The sequence below is a fragment of the Actinia tenebrosa genome, unplaced genomic scaffold (assembly GCF_029948245.1).
Source record: "Actinia tenebrosa isolate PJP-AT-01 unplaced genomic scaffold, QUT_ActTen_1.0 PGA_scaffold0__85_contigs__length_37466705, whole genome shotgun sequence".
NCBI classification, from domain to species: Eukaryota; Metazoa; Cnidaria; class Anthozoa; order Actiniaria; family Actiniidae; genus Actinia; species Actinia tenebrosa.
This window is the reverse complement of record NW_028292569.1, coordinates 13297819-13318471: the sequence shown is the minus strand read 5'-3', so window position 1 is coordinate 13318471 and position 20653 is coordinate 13297819. Positions and strand designations below refer to the sequence as shown.

Sequence of the window (20653 nt, the reverse complement as noted above, 5' to 3'; positions counted from 1 at the left end):
ACTTCCGGTTCCGGTTCTTGTCAATCACGCGTGTCAACAAAACGAACCAATGTTTCGATCGTTGATGATATTTACTTTAGATAAAAACATTATTAGACTACTTCGAAGGACAACGACAGCAATCGCATCCACTGAAACAAACTCAACAAAGCGTAGTAGTTTCTGCCATAGTTTAAAATTTAAGGAGAAAACTTCAAAAATTCGCGTTATTCTATAAAGATGAAAACTTTTGTCACATTCCTAGGTATCTTCATTGTCTTGGTAACGTCCGCAGACGCTTCAGTGAGGAATGTAACTCTTGGTGGTTTGATTCCTTTGACTGGAACGACCTCTGTAGACCAGGGCCACCAATCTTTGGTTGTTCTTCCAGTTTTACGCATGGCGTTAGAAGAAATCAACCAACGAAGCGATATTCTGGCTGGTTATGAGCTCAAGTTGTACTTCAATGACACCAAGGTATTTGTTTTAAGTTTTGTTTTATTTGTTTATGGATATGTTAAAAGATGTTTAACACTTGTTTGTGATGGACATGTGATAGTTAGGGCTAAGCTGTGAAAGCATTTGAACCCTACTTCTAATCAGGTCAGGCTCCTTTTGGCAGTCAGTGTACTCTTGTGACCCGCGAAGTTTAATGTCTCGTTTGCTGACTAGCATTTCAACAGGGCCGTAACCAGGGGGGAGCACAGGGTGCACGTGTACCCCCATAAAATATTAAGGTCCGCTGATCTATCTCCTTTTGCTTTAAAATTGCATGAAAATGTTTTTTGATTAAATGAAGACCTCTTTCCATCTGCATATTGTAGCGTTTTTTTGGTTCTGCAAATCATTGCCTGTGCACCTCCCCTGCAAGATCCCTGGTTACGCCACTGTTCAATAACAAAGAGCTGCATAAATAATGGTAGTAAACGTCACGTCTTTGCACGAAACTGTGGATAAATTCTGAGAGAGGAAACTGAAACACTTCCTCCGTGTGTACCGAACAAAGGACTAACCAATAGTTCCAATCATTGCCTTTTCTCAATCGAATTTTCAGTGTAGCCCTGGTTACGGGTCACGTGTTCTCTTCGATATGATTGACAGTCAACCCAACAAAGTGGCGGTGCTCGGGCCAGGCTGTTCATCGGTGTCGGAAAGACTCGTGGATGTATCGAGTACTTGGAATATCATCATGGTCAGTGCATTTATTCAGCTTTTAGTGTGTTTGTAAAGTAAATGTGTGTTGTTAAAAGTCGAACGTGTTTGCACACTAATTCAAACAAGCATTGTCCTAAATTTGACTTACAGTTTGTTTGATGTTTTCGGCAACAGTTCTCAATCAAAACAAGGGTCCCAAAAATGAACAAAGTCAATGCACAGAAGAAATATTTTGCATTCAATTTTATGCTTTCAGCATTTTACTTGAAAACGTTTCGTTTCACTATTATATGTATTATGGGGGGGAGGGGCTGACTCCGCTACCGCTCCAGGCTTGAGGTTCCTCGGGCAACCCCCAGAAATGTTAAAATTGATTCAATCGCTGATAAAAAAAAACAGTTTCAAGTGTTTTGGAAGAAATGCCTTCCGTGAATAAACACGTTATCCTAATTTTCACTCGCGGATGATACATCCATCTATCTTTTCCGGCGTGTAACTAAGAATAGCGATCCAATAATGAATAGATCATCTTCACACGAAATCTCATGACTCAATGTTCACTAATGAATTCCCAGCAAAATTACAACCAAAGGCTTTCAGCAAACAAACGTATAATTCCTAAACAAACAAAAATCCGAATTTTTTTCGTAACTTCGATTTATCCTTTTGTTTTGCTTTTGTCGACCTTAAGGAATTAGAGTATTATTTTAATGACCAACGCTTTACGGCTGAAGTTTTATAGGACATCGTGTGCAGACTGTGCAGGGACATGGCACGGAATGTTTCCTCAAACCTCCCTTTCTCTCTGCACGTATTGCGACAGATGTACAACGTTCTTTGAGTTTAAGCGAGATGATTGGAAGTTTGTAATCTTTAGTAATTTTGGATACTTTTTAGGTAATCACTTTTATATTTCTAGCAATCATATTGTGATTTATGAATAATAACTGATGGCTGTCAAAAAATGACTTAGGAGTCATCGCGAGCCCAGTCAAGTCTAAACAAAGCTGGAAATACTCGCTGAACTAGAACTCGCTTCGTTCGGTAAGGCTAAGATCTAGATTGGTTGGAAATCATTTCATGGATGGATTCGATTATGAATTCAAGTTTTGTTGCACGAAATGAAAGCAGAATTTGTGACTATCTGCCATTTACCGTCAACATGGTTTCATACGTTGCAACCAGAGGGACTCTATCGACTACTGTATTAAGTTGTGTATTCAACGGCTTAACATTACCATTCACGTTAATCGCAAACATCCTTGTCTTTGTCGCTGTTTTGAGGAAACTAGAGCTCCGTACGGTTCACAACACATCTATCTTATTCTTGGCAGCGACGGATTTACTAGTAGCTTCGATTGCGCAACCAGCATTCGTGGTGTACCAGGGAAGTAAGCTTCAAGAAAGTTCATTCTCGTGCGAGGCTTTAGCAGTTTACACCAGTACTGTATTCATCTGTACAGGACTGTCAATCTTGACTCTTATCTTCATCACTCTGGAGAGATACTTTGCTATATTCTATCCCTTCAAATACCAACATTTAGTCACGACCGAACGAACAGTTTTCCTGATTGTCGTGGTATGGATTCTTTGGGTCATCTTCATCTCCTTAGTACGCTTCACACCTGGTACAACTACATCAACACTCAGTATCATCGCCAGCATCTTAATCCTCACAAGTATACTCATAACTGTTTTCGTTTATTACAAAGTTCAAAAACTCGTCATCAGAAATCGTAGAACTATCTCGGCCTCAACTTCAGGCGTATCAGAGACGAGCGGTGAAGATAGCAGACGACGAAGAAGCATCCCAGAGACCAAGACTTCCCGGACAGCTGCTTGGCTGACCGGGTCTTTGGTACTATGTTTACTGCCAACTTTGATCACTTCTTCTGTCTTCCAGGCAAAAGTAACGAATAATGTTACTTTGTATCACGTTATCTACCCACTAACTGACACAGCAATTTTGTTAAACTCCACTCTTAATCCATTTATTTATGTTTTTCGAAGTGAGAGTATTCGCAGGAGTATTAGGGAGATCTTTAGACGATCTGCTTGAACTGAATTTGCGGGAAACGCGAGTATGGAATAAAAAAGCCTGGAAAGACAGCTCAACGCCGCACCCGGCAGCTTGCAGTAAATACATTGTGACAAAAAACTGTGCCGGAAATATGTAAAATAAAAGAGAACTGCATATAAAAGGATCAACCGATAATGATGATAACGGCAGGGGAAAAAAACAACTCTGGATCGAGATAGCAGATGGTATCATGGGGAAAAAGGAAGAAAGAAATAGTCAAGTTATGTACTTGGATAAATGAAAGATAAACATGTGAATAACCAATTTAAAATAAGGCTGTTAATATTTAAAATGCGAAAATGTAAACTTAGTTAAAAAAGATATAAAACTTTTCAGAACATGAAAGGACATGGACCGCAAGATTCAGGATGAATAAAGCGAGTTTCGACAAATACGACTTTGCAGGAACAAAACTTGGCACGAAAAAAAAAAAAAAAAAAAAACACATTCAGACTATTAATTTAAAGTCGCAGATGCATTTCTGAAACTTTAATTTATAGTTGAAAGTAGGGAAATTTCATATTCTAATGAAAAAAAAGAAAAGATTGATTGGTTTTCTTGGCTCCCTACACGGATTTTTTCATCAAAACATTCTCAGCGCACAGATGTCAAATTTCTTTTGTCTCAAGCCTCATAAATCAAAAATGATTTCAGTTGTGATGAACATTCGAGTTTTATTTGTCATTCTTTGTAAATATTAAATGTAATAAATAAAAGCAATAACCCAAAATTGAGTTATTTAATGACTGTAGAAGCTTTATTTTTATTTTAGTCTTTTCCCTCGCCATTGGTAAACAGACAATCGAGGATGCAGGGTTTTACTTCCGTCTTTCTTGACAATGTTCGTCTTTACTTCAATCGAAAAGCTTCCCTTTTCCTCATACCTCTGTCTATCTGTCTTGTTCTTTTTAAACAGTACTAAAATTGCATTCTTGGCTGATAAATAAAACCTTATTCGTGCTGACAATTGCTCTTCTTTTGTGTGACCAAGGCAAACTGAAGGACAGCGATAAAAACCGATGTCTGTTTTTTGGCTAATAAACACTGAGTACAACCCGAATTGATTAATTTCAAATACAGGCAGTCAGTCAACTTTTTATTTGGCTATTTTTACATATTTCTTCCGCCAAAAAGATCTCAAGTGGTTGAGTTGTCGATTCTTAATGAAAATTCTTTTCATAGACAAGATTTGAAGATATCTGTTTTGGAACTAGCTTATCTATACTTCTGCATTATCAATCAATTATGAAAAGCCTGCAGGCAATAAAGCGCACACACGCCAAAAATTTAGCAACGGAAAAACAAATTAAGAGCTTAATTTTTTGATAGAGTTTGATCACATTTTTAACAAAAAAAGGAAGGTCGGACACCAAGGCAGCCGTTTGCTTCAATTATCTTTTTTTTAAATCTTTTTTTAATTGTTAATCATAATTAAATAAAAAATGTCGATCGGCATCTTTGATTTTTTGCTGTTGTTGTTGTAAATTCCGCTCTAGCTTTGTAATCATTTGAAAATTTAATATAACTTAAATAATTGATATTTTTTCCGATCGAATTGAGTTATTTTGTAAGTAGAAGTACAGGTGGGGGAGCTTAGCTGGTTAGAAAAACTTGGCGAAGAAATAAGGAGAATAAAAACAGGTTTTCTTACCCTTTCTTGATCGTGTTTTCTCAGAGTTAAATTCTTGAATCCTAAGCAGCTTAGATTCCTACTTACATTTTAGTTGTTTTTTAATATTTTCCCCCAGAGACTTTTTCAGGTTAATCCGCTTACTAGAGACGACTTCAATCTAATACCATGATTGTTAAATTTATATCGTATATATGCTAAATTATTATCATCAGCTACTGAAATTAAGGGCTCTTGAAAGTTCATTAGTAGTGACCTTGAAAATAAGGATATTAAAATAATTGGAAAAAATAAATGAATAGGAAGTCCTGAAAAAAAAATTGAAATTGACTTTACATTTATGGTTGACTGTTATTACATTTATGGTTGTTATTACCTTTATGGTTGATTTTTATTACATTTATGGTGGGTATTACATTTATGGGTGTTATTACATTTATGGGTAATACAGGCATACTGTATAGAAAAATTTGAGTCATATATATATATATAACCTTCAAAATGAATAAATAGAAAGAAATAGAAAGTTCCGGAAAAAATGGGCATAACATGGAGTGTGTTGGAGGAAAATGCGTTTTTCCTATTTTCTAACTTATTTTCCCTTGATAAATTATAAACGTTCTTAATAAACGAGCAATGCTTCCTAGAAAATCGTAGTCATGTTGCCATGGAAACGTAAATAAAGCTTACTCCGCTTGCGCATGCGCAGATGTTTTTGATCGCTCGAAACAAAATTTAAAGGACGAAAGATTTAACTTTGAAGAATACGTCTTAAAGCTGTGTTTTCTTAAATAAGGAATTTTTCTATTGCTAGTATAGAGCTGTGAGATATTGGGACTGTTTACTCTCACTAGTAAAAGATAGTACTTTGTATACACGATTTAGTCAGGGTAGCCTCACAATGTCTGCATCCTTATAGTGTTTAAGTATATGCAGAAACCTTTGCCAGCTCAGCTGTCCTGTCGCTGTCCTGTCGTTGTCAAGTTTGTTTGTGTTTCGGCTTGAGGAAAAAAGAAAAGAGAGGAAAGCTGTAATTGCAAATCCATTTTGTTCTGTAAATATTTTGGTGCAAACTTTAGTTGTGCTGGATAAACCTACTCAGTTGATGGATCAACGGTTTCATTATTCCGGCTGCACACTGAGATTGACTCTGGAAATTACACCAGAAATATAGTACAGTTTTCATAGGTCTTTTGTGGGCCCGGGCTCGTTGATCTTTCGTAGACCCTTCGTAATCTCTCGTAGACCTTCGTATATTCCTCGTAGATATTTCGTAAAACACTTTATCTGTCTATTAGAATAATGTATTATTAATATTAGAATATTATTATTAATATTAGAATATTATTATTAATATTAGAATGTTATTATTAATTATTATGAATATTAGAATACTGTAAGTATTTCTAACATTTGTTTTACTCGTGGTGTGTTTGTCTCTCGTTGCTAGGTAACCTATATCAAGTCGACGTTCAGTGCCACCCAGAATGCTAAGCGAAATTTTTTCACCACGATGACGTCAGATGGTGGTCTGAATAACGCATGCGTAGCTCTGATGATGAAATTCCAATGGAGTCGAGTGGCTTTGATTAGACAGCAAGGGATCGTGTATTCGAGGGTAACGTACTGGATATGACTATGACGATGGTCATGATAATGATGAGGCTGATAGTGATGATGAAAATGATGGTGATGATGACTTGTAAAGATGATGACGACAGTGGTAATGATAATGACGATGATGATGATGATGGTGACGATGATGATAATGATAACGATAATGGTAATGATAATGACGATGATGGTGATGACGGTGATAATAATGATAATGATGATGACGATAATGATAATGACGATGATGGTGATGACGATGATGATAATGATAATGATGATGACGACAATGGTAATTATAATGACGATGAGGATGGTGATGATGAAAGCGATGGTAATGGTAATGATGACTTGTGAAGAGGATGAAGAGGATGGTGAAAATGATGACGATGATGGTGATGATGACTGAACTGATTATAAATTGTAATGAAGAGGATGATGATGATTGATAATTTTCTAGGCGTTTAATGACTTACGAGAAAAGCTGAAAAAATCTGGTATACAAGTGATCACGTCGGAGACATTTAGTGACAAATCTGCAGAACATTTGGAAGAATTAGAGGTAAACAAGACGATACGATGACAACATATAACCCTACGTTTAATTTGACAGAAATTGAAAACTTTCTTGATGCTACACCCTGTCTGTTTTTTTTTAGTGGAAGGCCAAGCAAGCGAGGATAATTGTTGGAAAATTTGACGAAAAACATGCAAGACAAGTTTTTTGTCAGGTACAAAACCGCTTCTCTTAATCTATAATCTATAATGATTGTACTGCGGATGATAGTGATGTCAATGGTGATAGTGATGATGATGAGACGGATGATGGCAATGATGATGGTAATTATGATGATGGTAATGGTGATGCTGCTGCTGCTGCTGATGATGATGATGGTGATGATGACTAATGATGGTAATAGAGACAAATGAGGTTGTAGTGACTCAGAGACAGGAATGGCATCTTTCAAAACCAGTTTTTTCCCTCTTTGAACAATTCTTAGCCAAACTCTATATATTCCTGCAGGCATACAAACTTCGTCAATATGGCCAACAGTATGCCTGGATACTTCTGGATGGTTACGATGACGACTGGTGGAAGAAAGAAGACAAAGATGTCCCTTGCACACAACAGGAGCTACAGAAAGGTTTTGAAGGAGTCATTATCCTCACAAATCTTGGAATCAGGCTTGACCGTCACACCAGTACAATCTCTGGCATGGTAAGTTATACTCCAGTTTAAAAAGATAAGTCGATTTTTAGCTCGTCCCAGGATCTGCTTTACACGATAGAACGAGTAGAGACTGGAGCGATTTTTGGGACATGCGCAGTATTGGCAAGCGCAAGGAATGCTTCGAGGGTTTTTCTCCTGGTTCTCTAGTTTTCCACCTCATTTGACACACCTTCAAAATACTTCTTGCAACACTCCCCATTCTTAATCTTCATTAATTTTTAATCTATAAATTTCCAACGTTTTCTCAGACTTCCCAGGAATTCATTCAAAAATACGAAGCAGAATCCAAGCAATCAGCCAATGAGGGTCAAGCAGGTCAAGCAGGTTTTGCCTACGATGCCGCTTGGGCATTGGCTCTCGCACTTAACCAATCAGAGACGGTGCTGTCAGAACGTAACGAATCTCTTGGTAATTTTACTTATGAGAAAAGTAAAATAGCAAACACTATCAAAGATTCTTTACTGGAAATTCATTTTGAAGGTGTTACGGTAAGAATGAATAAAAATAAGAAATAAAAGCTATTCGCAGTAATTTTTTTAAAAACATGTTTGTACACCTTCCTCTTTCACCCTGGAAGAAATTCATGTTCCTCCTATTGAGTCAATAAGGAAACAGCTTTCGTCATAATACAAAGGTTTGAACCTCCACGAAAGTTTACAATTTTTGCTGATGACTCTCCTAAAGCCCCAACCCTCACCACCCACAGTAAAAAACGCGTACTTACTTTCCCTAAAAGATCCTCTCAACTTTGAACGTCACCTTGAACGTCACCCGTTAATAGTTGATTCCTTTTTTTTCAGGGTTTGATTAACTTCACCTCCAATGGAGAGCGCATTGGGTACATCGGAATCAATCAAATCCAAGGTATATTATCTCCAAAAATTCCGTAATCCCTATTTCTTTTCTTCATCACAAATCACACCACTTAGAGCTAGTTGGTGTAGCAGTAGTGCACTCCCCTCTCACATCCGGGTTCTAGGGTTTAATTCCTGGACTCGGCATCACATGTGAGTAGATTTTGTTGAGGTCTCTTTGATTCATGGGAGTTTTTTTATCGGTGATTTTTCGGCTTTCCTCCTTCCGCAAAACCTAACGCACTAAATTCCAATTCGAACTGTTGATTAGTCATTAATTTTACTATTCATTTTTAGCCGGCACTAATTTTATTAAACTTCACAGGAGGAGAACGAAAACTGGCGTCGGTCTACACAGCGCATAATCAAACCCTCCTCACCATGAATCCAGGTTTGTCTTGGAGCAACAAAAATCCCCCACTGGACCACCCCCAAGTCAGGATTATATTCATGGCGATCTCTCCAGCTCTTTACGGTGTCATGGCAACCATATCCGTCATCTGTATCATGGTTGCTGTTGGGTTTCTTGTGTTCAACATCAAATTTAGTCACTGCAAGTAAGAATCAAAAACTATTTCCAGTGGACTCGTCACACACTATAAGAGGAGATGAGAGCAAATAAGCATTACCACATTCTATCGATCCTGCAGAATTATGTGGTAGATAAAGCCACTTTTACCATGTTCTTAGCGTTTTCTTTCACGATCCGGGTCTTGTCCCGTTTCATTTTTCCCACAACCCGCACCAGCCCCCCCAACCCCCCCCCCCCCCCCCCCCCCACATTTCCTTTTAAGACATAGTTCTTACTGGACGATACTGCTGGTGCCCAATCTCAAGACCAAGGGTGAAAGAGAACGCTGGGAATAATCTACTGTGCGCACCTTTTTATACTTTGCTCTTTTTAGGGGACCTTAATGGGGAGGGGAGAGGGGAGGGGAGAGGGTGATGTTGTACGGTATCTTGTGGTTACATCCAGACTCACTCAATCAGGGTTAGTCTCATTTCAGCGTCAAAATATTCACAAATACCGCCAACGGTAAAGTAAAGAATGCACAACTTCAACAAACACTTTGAAATTCCACGGCCCTTCACTGGAACACACGAATATTCTACGCAAAATCGAGGCCAACCCTGAGCAACAGAGAACTCAAAACTGCAGTATTGCATAACATAACATAGTGATATAGTGGTTTATACTTTCACTTAGATATCTTAAGATGTCTTCTCCTCGTCTTAATGATGCCATTCTTGTTGGCTGTATATTCATGTATCTATCAGTCTTCTTGCTTGGCCTCGATGGAAGCGCAGTACCAACTGCGCACGTGGGAGGCATATGCCAGGTATGACCATTCATACTAGGATATATATATATGTATATAGCACGTATGTATAATATTAGAGATATCGGAAACGCGCGCGCCATACTCGAGCAAAATCGTCAAATAGCAATATAAAACATGCGCATCTCTCTTCTGATAAATATAAATACTCCGGGATCGGAGCTTTAGAGAACTTAAAAAGAGAGAAAAACCCTCCGCTACGCCTCGTGTTCCTAAACTTGCTTCTCTCGCGTTCTTCCCAGCGTTCTTATATCTCGGTGTAGCTTGCGTAGCCAAGCACTCTTCGGTTTTTTCCTGAAAAAATCTCCCTAACGAAAAAAGAAAAAAAAAAATCTAAAGAACGCCTGGCCGCGCAGGCTTATCTCGGTAGAAACATACGCACACAGGTTTTATATTGCTTAACTATACTCCTTTGTTTTTAGATTCTCAAATACGCGGATTTGATTTGATTTGATTTCGCAGGTTCGAGTGTGGTTTGCTTGTCTTGGTTTTACCATCGCCTTCGGAGCCATGTTCGCCAAGACGTGGAGAGTTTATGTGATTTTTACTAACGCCAAGCTAAGAAAAAAGGTTAATATATAACAACATGCAGAAGACCCTATGGCATTGCAAAAGATGATACGCTTTTAAGATAATAAATCATCCTAGCCTGCGTTACTTGGCGGTCTGCGGTTATTGCAGGGATTTGAACTGAAAAAACCGCAAACCACCAAGCCACGCAGGCTACTTGTGTCCCTTTTTATCTTCTTTCTCCTCTCCTCCTTTTTACCCTCTCACCTTTTCTTGCTCTTCTCTTCTTTATTTACCATTCTCTTTTCACAGTCTTCTCTTCTCCAATTTCTTTTTTCCGCATTTCTTGGCCGGCCTCTAGGTTTAATGTATTTAATATTTTCCCTAGTGTATTCTGTGTCTTTCCAAAGACTAGAAACATCTTCACCATCTTCCTTCAACTATCCCGGTCTTGTATAGTACCGTTCAGGCTACCCTTGCCGTTTTACACTCGGCTATCTAATCAACAGAGACCACACCATTCAGCGCGCACGCCATACAAATGATCAATACGTCAAAAACAATGGCTTCTTTGGCTTTTAGGTTATTTCATTATCCTAATTCCTGTGTTCTTTGCGTAAGGTTATTCACGACGAGAAGCTTTTCTTGATGGTTGGTGCACTGTTGTTCGTTGATATCATTGTTCTTAGTCTTTGGTCTGGACTTGACCCGCTACAAAGAAGAATCGAGAATGGGACTTTGAAGGTAAATAATAATATTAAACATGATAAATAATAATGAATAATAATAATCAAATGATGGTAAAATTAATCTTTATGGAGGATCCCAGTATCAAAACGGTGCTTAACAGAAGAACATATGACACTTGAACCGGTGCTCATTGTTTTAAATGTATGATGCTATATTTCACTCTCTCGAAGGAAGACCAAACTTATTCCTGGGGAAAGAGTGAAGGAGAGAGAAAAAAAATGAAGGAAAAGAATGGAATTGTGAAGGGAAAAGATATAAAGAAAAGTGAAGAAAAGAAAAGAAAGGACAGAAAAAGGAAATGAAGAAATGGAAGAACAAGGGAAGGAAAGAAAAGGGTAGCAAGGGAAAGGAAGGGAAGAGAAAAAATGAGATGAGAAATTAAGAACAAAAGGAAATGTAGCATGAGGGGAAGAGAGAGGAAAAGAAAGAGCGAAACGCTTGATATCTTTCCCTATTTTATAGGACTTTATTTTGTAAGACTTTTTTCTCTTCCAGCATGGAAGTGACATGGATGAACTCCAACAATGGGAACAGTGCGAATGTACCTATTTTAACATCTGGCGAGGAATAATCTACTCATCCAAAGGTCTTCTTCTGATATTTGGTCTCTTCCTGGCCTGGGAAACAAGACACGTCAACATCCCTGCCTTGAACGACTCGCACTATATCTGCATGTCAGTCTATAACGTGGTGTTACTTACTACCATCGGGGTGCCTCTGACGTTGGTCATCAGGAATAACCAGAATGCGTCCTTCGCCTTGGCTGCAGTGGTGGTACTGTACTGTACCACGGTTACCATGTGCCTGGTCTTTATACCCAAGGTACGTGCGCAATACTTAAACGTCATACCCCTTTCTAACTTAACCAATAGAGATTTTTAGAGATGGCAGAACAATAAAATCTCTTTGCTCTTGGGAAATTGAATTCTTTGTTATGTAAAACGATTGTATTGTTCCTGCCATCTAACATGGCCGCCGTCACGTGATGGTGCAAAACCTCTCATAGAAGATGTGCTGAGAGATCTAGGAGCAAGCAAGCAAGTGCGACGCATATTTGGTGAATAAATCCTACTCAAATGGGCTATAGAGAATATATTTTCTCTCATTAATTCTTTTAAATACGATAATAATTTTTAGTAGAGTGCTTTTAGTCTCACTGTTGAATAGGTGACGTCACCTAAATTAGATAAGTTATTTGCTATTTTAGCTGACGTCACCTAAATTTGAAACTACGAGTAAACAGCTACTGAGATCAGGGGGAGAAACGATGATACAAATGAATGTCTATTCACTCATTCTCTGGTAAAACAACCCCCCGGATTAGCATGACCGTTATTTGGCGCGCTTTTACTATTTTAGGTGACGTCAACTAAATAGTTATCTAAGTTAGATAAATTTATCTAACTATTCAACAGTGAGACTAAAAGCACTCTATTTTAAATACGATATGTTATTTTTCTAAGCGCGTGCTCTTGCCTACTCTACTGTGATAAAGGCATGCAGTTTTCTGTTTGCGCGCGCTTATACAGCCATGTTCAAAGCTTCAAATTATTTCTGTTTGATCTTTAGATTCTTAATCTATAATTCCTGTATGATTTGTTATCAGCTTATTGCGGTAAAGCGCGACCCAGAGATCCTGAACTCTTTAGGCGGGACAAGCGTTGGTACAAGTCAGGGGGGTGCCGAGTCCAGCGCTTCACAGGACAAATACATTGGGGGACCAAAGTACATAGCACTGACTGCTGAGAACGCTAACCTGAAAAAGCATATACAAGAGGTACGAATTCAATCATTGGTTGTTATAGTCGCATGATTATTTGACGCCATATTGGATGACCACATTTGCCCCCAACATAGCGAAAACGATTAATCGTTAAGAATCGTCATTAAACAGATCTCTTTACCTTGAGTGTAATGGTTTCCCATTTCAGTTACAGTCTTTTTTAGTGTCTTTTCATGCGCAACCGTTAAACAAAGAAATCATACTCTAGGTAATGACACGTGGTTTTGAATACATGAGAAAACTTTACCTCCGAGGACGCCCGAGGCAAAAGGTCTTTTGTCTTATCATCTTTCTTTGTTCATACCTCATCCCTCTAGAAAGAAGAGCAAATAACAGCCCTAGAGTCTCGCCTATGTAAGGCCGGAGTACCAGCAGAAAGAGTTAAGAAAATAGCTCAAGCATTCAAGACGTCGACAGCTACACATCTTTCCCCTTCAATGAGTGCTCTTGGAGAAGCAAGGTATGTTTGATAACTTACGTACCGCTTTCCACGGTTCTCTGAATAAACCAAACAAGATTTTTTAGTTTTCAAAATTAAACCTTATATGACGAATTTCATTGGAGGACTAGTGAACTACAAGCTCGAGTTGGCAGAAATATACGATTTTCTGTACAGTTCAGTCTTTTCGAATTCCTTCTGCGGGGAAACAAGGGTTGTGTAGCAATAGCAATAGTGCATCACATGTGCAGAGTAGAGTTTTAATTCAACAATATTTTTCCTCCGTGTTTTAACCAAGGTCTGTTGCTTATTAAGGTTTTAAAAATGTACAGGGGCGACTAATCCAAGGGCGAGGGTTGACTGTTACTGGATACCTCACGCCAATACCACAGGAAACCCTTAAAAGGCGGGAAAATCAGTGGAGAAAATATGTCGTCTCAAACTGGAATCAATGGAAATTACATTTGAGAGTGAAAGTTTATCTGGATAAATAATTCAGTCTCAAATACGTGATTCTTTGTTTGTGCTAAAGGAATGTGGTGGGGGTAGGGTTCATTGGGGGGCAACTATTGACCTCCTTATGTACTTCTGTTTTAAGGTGGTGGGGGGTGACTATTGTCCTCCTTATGCGCTTCTGTTTTATTTTTAGGGAGAGTATTCATATCGAATTGAACAAAAACAAGACCAAAGAAGCAGAAACGAGAACAGAAGGAAAAGGAATGGTGGAAGAGAAAAGAGATGGTGATGCTAGCAAAGGTGTTTACGACGATACACGGAGCTTTGATGGCGTGGAAAAGATTGCCGAAGGTATTTATTTATCCATAAAAAATGAACCTTATTGGGTTGACAAAGACTTAGCAAAGATCCAGGTATATACATAGCATTATTTTCTTTGTTACATGTAATTCATGCACTCAATTACCGTTGTAGTTGAGTGAAAATTTAGCAAAATCCTTGTCCATGACCAAAAGATGCGCGGAGTCTTGGAATGAAAACATTCAAACTTTATGCAAGAACAATCTTAGTGAATCAGAATGATTATTAGAACTAGCATTTCTACTTTTTCTTTGAATTTATTTTATTTTTGTATAGAGAGGAAAATAAATTCCATTCCCATTTTTGTTTCCATTCCCAGTAGCTCTCATTCCAGTTTCCAGCCCAAAATGAGGTGAATCTCAGATTCCATTAATTCTACCCCTTCAGGGCACTGCTATTAGAATGGTACATACAATGTCTACCCCTCGGGGTACAAACAAGCATCTCTATTAATTCCAAAATTCTGCTCGAGTTCTTTTATCACTCCTTCCTCTCCACCCTCGATTTCTCTAGTTTCTTTCTTGACCTTGTTTTCTCCCAGAAATGTTGTAGTGACGAGCTTATTCCCTAAAACGGCTACTCGTCCCCACGGTTTTGCTACGCTGCATATACGATGATGAGTAAACGGAGAATTGTCATTTTTTTGATGATACGATAACATTTCATTGAAGTCCGAGATGTTTCTTGGAATGAGGTCAAATTTGTATCTAGGCGCCCAGTTAGGATCCCCAGGGCTGGTAAACGATTCTTTTGCTCTTACTTCTCGGCCATCTTCATCGACGATTATTCTTATATTTTCTTCGTAGAAGTAGTTGTCTCCGTCTTTCCGAATTCTATAAGTTCCACTCTGTTGTTTTTGATGCTCTTGTAAGTCAGTGAAACGAAGAGGCATCCAACAAGAATCACCGAACGCAACGTCAGTCAACCACGAATCACCTCCGACGTTCGCCATGAGAAGTTGATGATCAAACGGTGGGCCTACAAGCCCTGTCTTCCGGCTAAACACTTCTGCAGCATGCATTTTGTATTCAAATCCAAAATAATCGAGAAGAAAAGAAAACATCGTGTTTAGTTCAAAGCAAAACCCACCTCGATGTCTTCGCACGATCTTCTCGAACAGCCAGTCTTTCGATAGAAATATTATCTCCTTTCCATACACGCTAAGGTTTTCGAATGGTACTGATAGGATATGACATCGCTGTAGTTGTTTCAAGACCTCTACTGTTGGTTCTTTCGGACCAGAATAATGGATACGAGCTAAATATTCGTCGGCTTCCTTCGCAGTCAGCTTTGCCTCCATCTTTGATAGCTAAAGGCCACCCTCCTTGGTGGAGGGGGGGAGCAAGTCCCCCCGGGGGAGGGGGGTACATTTTGAAAATTCACCCCTTAAAGTTACGATGTATCATTGATTTGGACAACATCTTTCTTCTGTCCTTTCATGTTTTTTCAATAAATAAAATAAATAATAATGGATTTTATAAGGTACAGAGTCATTGTTTTTGAGTTGGAACTCCTAATAAATGTTTACGTAGGAATTCAACCCTACAAGGACCGCCAATCACCACTGACATGTGGCCTAAGAAAGTACCCCCTCTATCCTCATGGGCTAAGGCTTCTGAAGTATGTTTTTAATACTGCTACAAGGATTACGAGGCAATTTTTCTTTACTTTCACAGGACTGTAAGCAATTGAATCAATTTGAAATCAATTTTCCACAATTAGTTTTTAAATGGAATTTTAAGATTTTCTAGCTAACTTAATAATCTTATGAACCTGAAAAAACGCTGTAACTGATAGGGAGTCAGAACCTCACATTTTTTCTCAAAAAGTTTTCTTTTTCAGCAGAGCGTAAAATGGAGGACTTACCAAGTCCTAGACAGCGCTACTCATCGACCTCCAACATTGAAACACGAACACGCCACAAGGAAGACTTGTCTAAGAAGAACTCACTTCCGAATCACAAATACACTACATCTGGTAATGCACCTAGAAATGACGTAAAATCTTATGTCATTGAAAGCTATGAAAACCCTGCAGTCAAGAATGACATCATAGGCGATGTAATAAGGAAGGAAGCTAAGAGTGAAACAGATCCCGAGAGTCTTTCCTGTGGGATGCCTGCAGAAATCCGCCCAGCTCCCTCCCCAAGACTCATGTACAAGGCAGCTGATGTTGTAGCGGGGAGTGAACAGACTGGGAAAGATGACAAAGGAAAAGTTGTGTTGGCAAGTAAGATGGGTAAAGGAGAAACGTTTTTCCAGCTTCGGATGGCCAGAGCAGGGTCTGTTGGAGAAGCTAATGTTTCTAAAGGTGCCGTTGGTCTTGTGGAGTATAATTTTCAAGATATCCAAGATGTTTAGTCAGTACATGGTCAATGGGCCTTTCAGGAGTTGTAGAAATGCATTGCATTATGAGGATGTTTTGAGGGACACTTCAAAAACAAAATAATAATTTAACATGACAATGAAGGTTTCCTATCACTTTTTGTGATCAGCAAGCAAAAACCATGCCATATAAGTATTAAAAGTGTCCCCTAAAATAGCCACGATACAACATGTTCTGCAACTCAGGAAAGGCTAATAGTACTCTTATCTTACACATTCAAGTACTCATAAATATTGGTGTCATTATTTCTTCTGTGTACAGCAGGGCTTAATGACTAGATATCACACAATGTCCATCCAGAATTGGAAGTTGTCCGGTCAAATCTTTACCTTGCCGGTCATTTTGACCAGTCACGTTGAAGCAGAAATGAGATATGACTAAGATAAAACTACAGCCATAATTTGTTATTTTAAGTCCTGGGACAGTACTGTCAATGAAGAGTTTTCAAGAACACCAAAAGATACTGATTATGAGTTTATATATTTCTTTCCTACAAATTCAATTACTTACTGTCTAATTACATAATTTATATTTTTGCCTATACTTTATAACAACTATTGTGAATTACACAGTTCATTGTTTTCAACCTATCGATGTAAGAAGAATATCCAACCACACTAACAGCTTACTAAAAAATATATATATTCTTTTAGGTTAATCATGCATATTGTTATGCATAATTCTAAAATACATTAATGAAAAATCCCTAATAACTAATCCTGAAAGTTCAAAAAAATATATACACAAGAAATTCAGTTTTTCTTCTAAATCATTAAATAATTTGTTTTAGGAATTTTTTTTCCTATCTGTCCATCCCTTGGAAATTTCAATCCCCCTTCTATGTCCTAGCAAAATTTAGTCTCCACTTACTGCCCCAATCTATCTAGTCATGAATGATCTATTATCCAAGCAAGACTTTTCGCATCTTGTCTCTTGGAACAAGTTCATCTTCTTCATCACTGCTAACACCACTACCACTGGAGAAGGAGTATTCTTCCCAGCGATAATTCTCATGAGGTGAACATAAAAACTGTTCTAAAGGAACCCGATATTTTCCACAAAAGTCCACAAACTTGACACATCGTACACTGGAATCAAAATACACTCCTTTACACCGTGGGTTAACACAACTTCTAGCGCTATCCAGGTACCTCACCAATGTAGGCGGTAAGTCATTGACTGTGTATTTCATGTTATGGTTTTTGATATAACGTGCTGTGAGCTCCAGAAGACTCGGTGGATCAAAAACCATATCTTTGACGAAGCGGACAACGAGTGGATTATCTCGAAGACTCAAAGACTCCAGGTTTTTTAGTCGTACAATTTGGATTGGAAGAGTGGTTAGTTTGTTGTTGTGTAGACTAAGAGAGTGCAAGGATGATAACCATTTTAAGGTGAAGGGTAAGGATTCAATCATGTTATTGCATAGATTGAGTGCCCTCAACTTTCGTAGATATCCCATCTCGGCAGGAATACCTTTCAGTCTGTTGCCACCAAGGTAGAGAATCTCAAGCCTGAAGAAAGGAAAAAAAATAAGACAACATATGAGTAAAGCACTCAAGCTATAGCTTAACGAGATCTAAAAAAATCTATCTTCAAAGCTTTTTGCTGTTGTATCACAGCGTAGGACAATCACAACAGAGCTAGGCTCCAAACTAAGTGAAAGCCCAAAGATCGAATTAGAATTTAGGAGTTGATTTTTGAGGAGGGAGGAAAACCGGTTAACATATTATTATATTTAATATATAGCGTAATATAGTTTTTAATGTATATATAACTTTTTGTAAACGTTCATATTTTGAACGAGCTTTATAAGCTCTTAGAGGATTGATTGACTGATTACAGTAATGTTAAAGTGAGAATAACATGCTTTGAGAAACAAGTAAGTTTTGACTGGACAGGGCTTAGCTATGCTATGGTACTGCCTTTTGATTGGCCATGGGTTCACACCAACTTAAGGTTAAGCGAAAGGGGTTACATAATCTGACGCATGAAGGATAGATCAATCACGACTACTAAAGATAACTGGTCTCATATATCATAAACCTCTTAGAAATAGCGTGATGTATGCCTTCCTGTATGTCTAACACTCTAATACTTAATACAAGGAAAAATATGAAAAAATAATGAAAAATAAATGTACGTTTTAAAAATAAGCTTATGTTCAAATTTATTATACAAACAAAATACATTTTCATTTTGTATAATAATAAATAAGTAAAACACGTGTAAGATTGCATATCGTAAATTTTGACTCAAAATTATGACTGTTTACTTACTTTTTAAGGCTCTGTATTTGTGGTGGTATATGATTTATCATATTCCCTCCTAGATATAAGGCTCTGAGATTTGCTAACTCAAATATTTGAGGAACAAATGAGTGAAATTTATTCCCACTTAAGTTTAAATTTTCCAAACGACACAGAAGACCAAAATCCTTGGGTAACTCTTCGATGTTGTTGTTCTTTGCTACAATATTGCTTAGATTTTTTAGTTCAGAAATTCGCGGAGAGATCGCCACAAGCCCATTTGAAGACACATCTAACTCTACGAGATTCTTGAACAGAGATATAGTATCAGGAAGCACAGAAATTTGATTTCCGAGTAAAGACAAACAAGTGATTTTCAAAGGATTCAGGTTGTTAAGAAGGAATCCTTCTTCGGGAAGTTCTTCCAGAAAACGGCGCGATAAGTTCAGTTCAAACGGCTCGATCTCTGAACTTGTAGCTCCAACGTCTTCTTCATCCATCCTGGTCTACCTTAAGATCAATTAACACGAGAATAAAACACTGTTTTTAGTATTTTTGGGAGAAAGAAAAATCACAACAGAATACGCGTGTCCATTTTGCCTTTTCATGATCAAAGTCCAATATAAAGGTCAGGTCCATCACGTGAATCTAATGAATGAAGTCTCGTGATTGGTCCATTGGGAGGTTGTTTGCATAATAAATGCATGTTACAAAATTGTGACAAATTCGTTATTTACAGAGCGCTTTGGATGTCAATCAAGGGGTGTGGCAAGGTTATGTCAAAGGGGGTATTCTTTTCTTAGCCCAGTTCAGGAGCAAAATCTAGAAGCCAAAATAGTACTTTTGAATGAAAATTTTGGTATCTCATTTTGGTATCTCATCTCATGTGGAGAAATAAAACCAGAGAACCTGGAGAAAACCATCAAATCAAAATAGCACTTAGGGCAGCGTAGGCTATATTACACTGTGGATAATGAATTTCTAAGGATCCAGAAAACCTGGGGGGTGGGGGGGGGGGGTACTCCCCTATATTTGCTATATGGGTATGTGCCGCCCTGTAGGGTATGGTTTTTCGGCTTTTGGGTCTGGGGTAGGGTATCATTTTTTGACATTTTGTCTGGGATAGGGTATCATTTTTGTCTGGGATAGGGTTACAATTTGGTCGTTTTTCAGTCTGGCGAATAGGCTACGCTTTCTGCCGACACAAAAACAATAAAAATGTTAGTAAATATTGATTGCAATCGATTGTAAAACCGTATTTTCCGTCTTTTAGTCTGGGATAGGGTGTACAATTCTTAGTTTTAGTCTGGGGTAGGGTATGTAAAATCAAAATTTTAGGTCTGGGATAGGGTCAGGGTTTTGAGGTCCTGGCGGCACACCCCTACCCAAGTTGGGGTGGTAGTACCAACCCCCGGCCAGAAAATATCATACGACTTCACAAATGCAAGAGAGTGGCCTTAAAAAAAATTATTATATTATTTATTTAAGAACTGCAATTAAAAAAAAACCCCAAAAAAACATCATGATGGAGACTTTAGGCTGAATTAGGGATTTTAACCTATAAAATCTTTCATTCAGACCAAAATCTTCCTCAAGTCATTGTTTTTTTATAATGCAGTTCTTGTTAAAACCGTTGTTGAAATGCTAGTCCACAATGCAAATGAAACATTAAACTTCAGAGGGTTGAACTTCAACAATAAGGGTCACAAGAAGGTCATGAAGTTCTGACAGTGAAACCCCATTGTTTCTCAATTATGTATATCTCAAACATTCCATTGAATTATCTCAAACTTGAGGCTACATCCAGCTATAGATAGAGATGAACTTTATTTGAGTGTCAA

The 20653-nt window shown here is 38.1% G+C and overlaps 4 protein-coding genes across 5 annotated transcripts; 2 read left to right on the top strand and 2 right to left on the bottom strand.

The window, feature by feature from the left end:
- The first annotated feature begins 102 nt into the window (after window positions 1-102).
- On the top strand, window positions 103-16727 carry LOC116301736 (gamma-aminobutyric acid type B receptor subunit 2). 2 transcript variants are annotated; one of them, XM_089031781.1, is made up of 17 exons: window positions 103-456; window positions 1034-1171; window positions 6295-6462; window positions 6916-7017; window positions 7115-7186; window positions 7480-7674; window positions 7935-8174; window positions 8487-8550; window positions 8866-9097; window positions 9748-9880; window positions 10343-10450; window positions 11012-11134; window positions 11636-11962; window positions 12747-12917; window positions 13241-13383; window positions 14012-14169; window positions 16024-16727. In XM_089031781.1, exons 1-17 carry the CDS (start codon window positions 220-222, stop codon window positions 16536-16538), a joined length of 3126 nt encoding a protein of 1041 aa, XP_088887907.1. In that variant the 5' UTR covers window positions 103-219; the 3' UTR covers window positions 16539-16727. The 2 variants fall into 2 exon arrangements, with proteins under 2 accessions (XP_088887907.1, XP_088887899.1); XM_089031773.1 differs by having other exon boundaries at window positions 16021-16727.
- On the top strand, window positions 1519-3606 carry LOC116301738 (uncharacterized). The gene has a single exon (XM_031710848.2). The coding sequence runs from the start codon at window positions 2219-2221 to the stop codon at window positions 3191-3193; it is 975 nt and encodes a 324-aa protein (XP_031566708.1). The 5' UTR covers window positions 1519-2218; the 3' UTR covers window positions 3194-3606.
- Window positions 14142-15515, bottom strand: LOC116301739 (arylamine N-acetyltransferase, pineal gland isozyme NAT-3-like). Its single transcript, XM_031710849.2, has one exon. The coding sequence runs from the start codon at window positions 15476-15478 to the stop codon at window positions 14597-14599; it is 882 nt and encodes a 293-aa protein (XP_031566709.2). The 5' UTR covers window positions 15479-15515; the 3' UTR covers window positions 14142-14596.
- Window positions 16728-17024: 297 nt separating the features above from the next.
- On the bottom strand, window positions 17025-19443 carry LOC116301737 (uncharacterized). Its single transcript, XM_031710847.2, has 2 exons — window positions 18843-19443; window positions 17025-18077 (listed from the first exon to the last, which is right to left on the bottom strand). The coding sequence occupies exons 1-2, from the start codon at window positions 19310-19312 to the stop codon at window positions 17465-17467; spliced, it is 1083 nt and encodes a 360-aa protein (XP_031566707.2). The 5' UTR covers window positions 19313-19443; the 3' UTR covers window positions 17025-17464.
- Between the last annotated feature and the right edge of the window lie 1210 nt (window positions 19444-20653).

Bases quoted from the DNA above. Each gene is read 5' to 3' on its own strand.
- LOC116301738 (XM_031710848.2), top strand. From the start codon at position 2,219: ATGGATTCGATTATGAATTCAAGTTTTGTTGCACGAAATGAAAGCAGA.
- LOC116301739 (XM_031710849.2), bottom strand. From the start codon at position 15,478: ATGGAGGCAAAGCTGACTGCGAAGGAAGCCGACGAATATTTAGCTCGT.
- LOC116301736 (XM_089031773.1), top strand. From the start codon at position 220: ATGAAAACTTTTGTCACATTCCTAGGTATCTTCATTGTCTTGGTAACG. The intron at 457-1,033 runs GTATTTGTTTTA...TCGAATTTTCAG, and splicing joins TGTACTTCAATGACACCAAG to TGTAGCCCTGGTTACGGGTC. The intron at 13,384-14,011 runs GTATGTTTGATA...TTTTATTTTTAG, and splicing joins AGTGCTCTTGGAGAAGCAAG to GGAGAGTATTCATATCGAAT.
- LOC116301737 (XM_031710847.2), bottom strand. From the start codon at position 19,312: ATGGATGAAGAAGACGTTGGAGCTACAAGTTCAGAGATCGAGCCGTTT. The intron at 18,078-18,842 runs GTAAGTAAACAG...TCCTTTCTTCAG, and splicing joins CAAATACAGAGCCTTAAAAA to GCTTGAGATTCTCTACCTTG.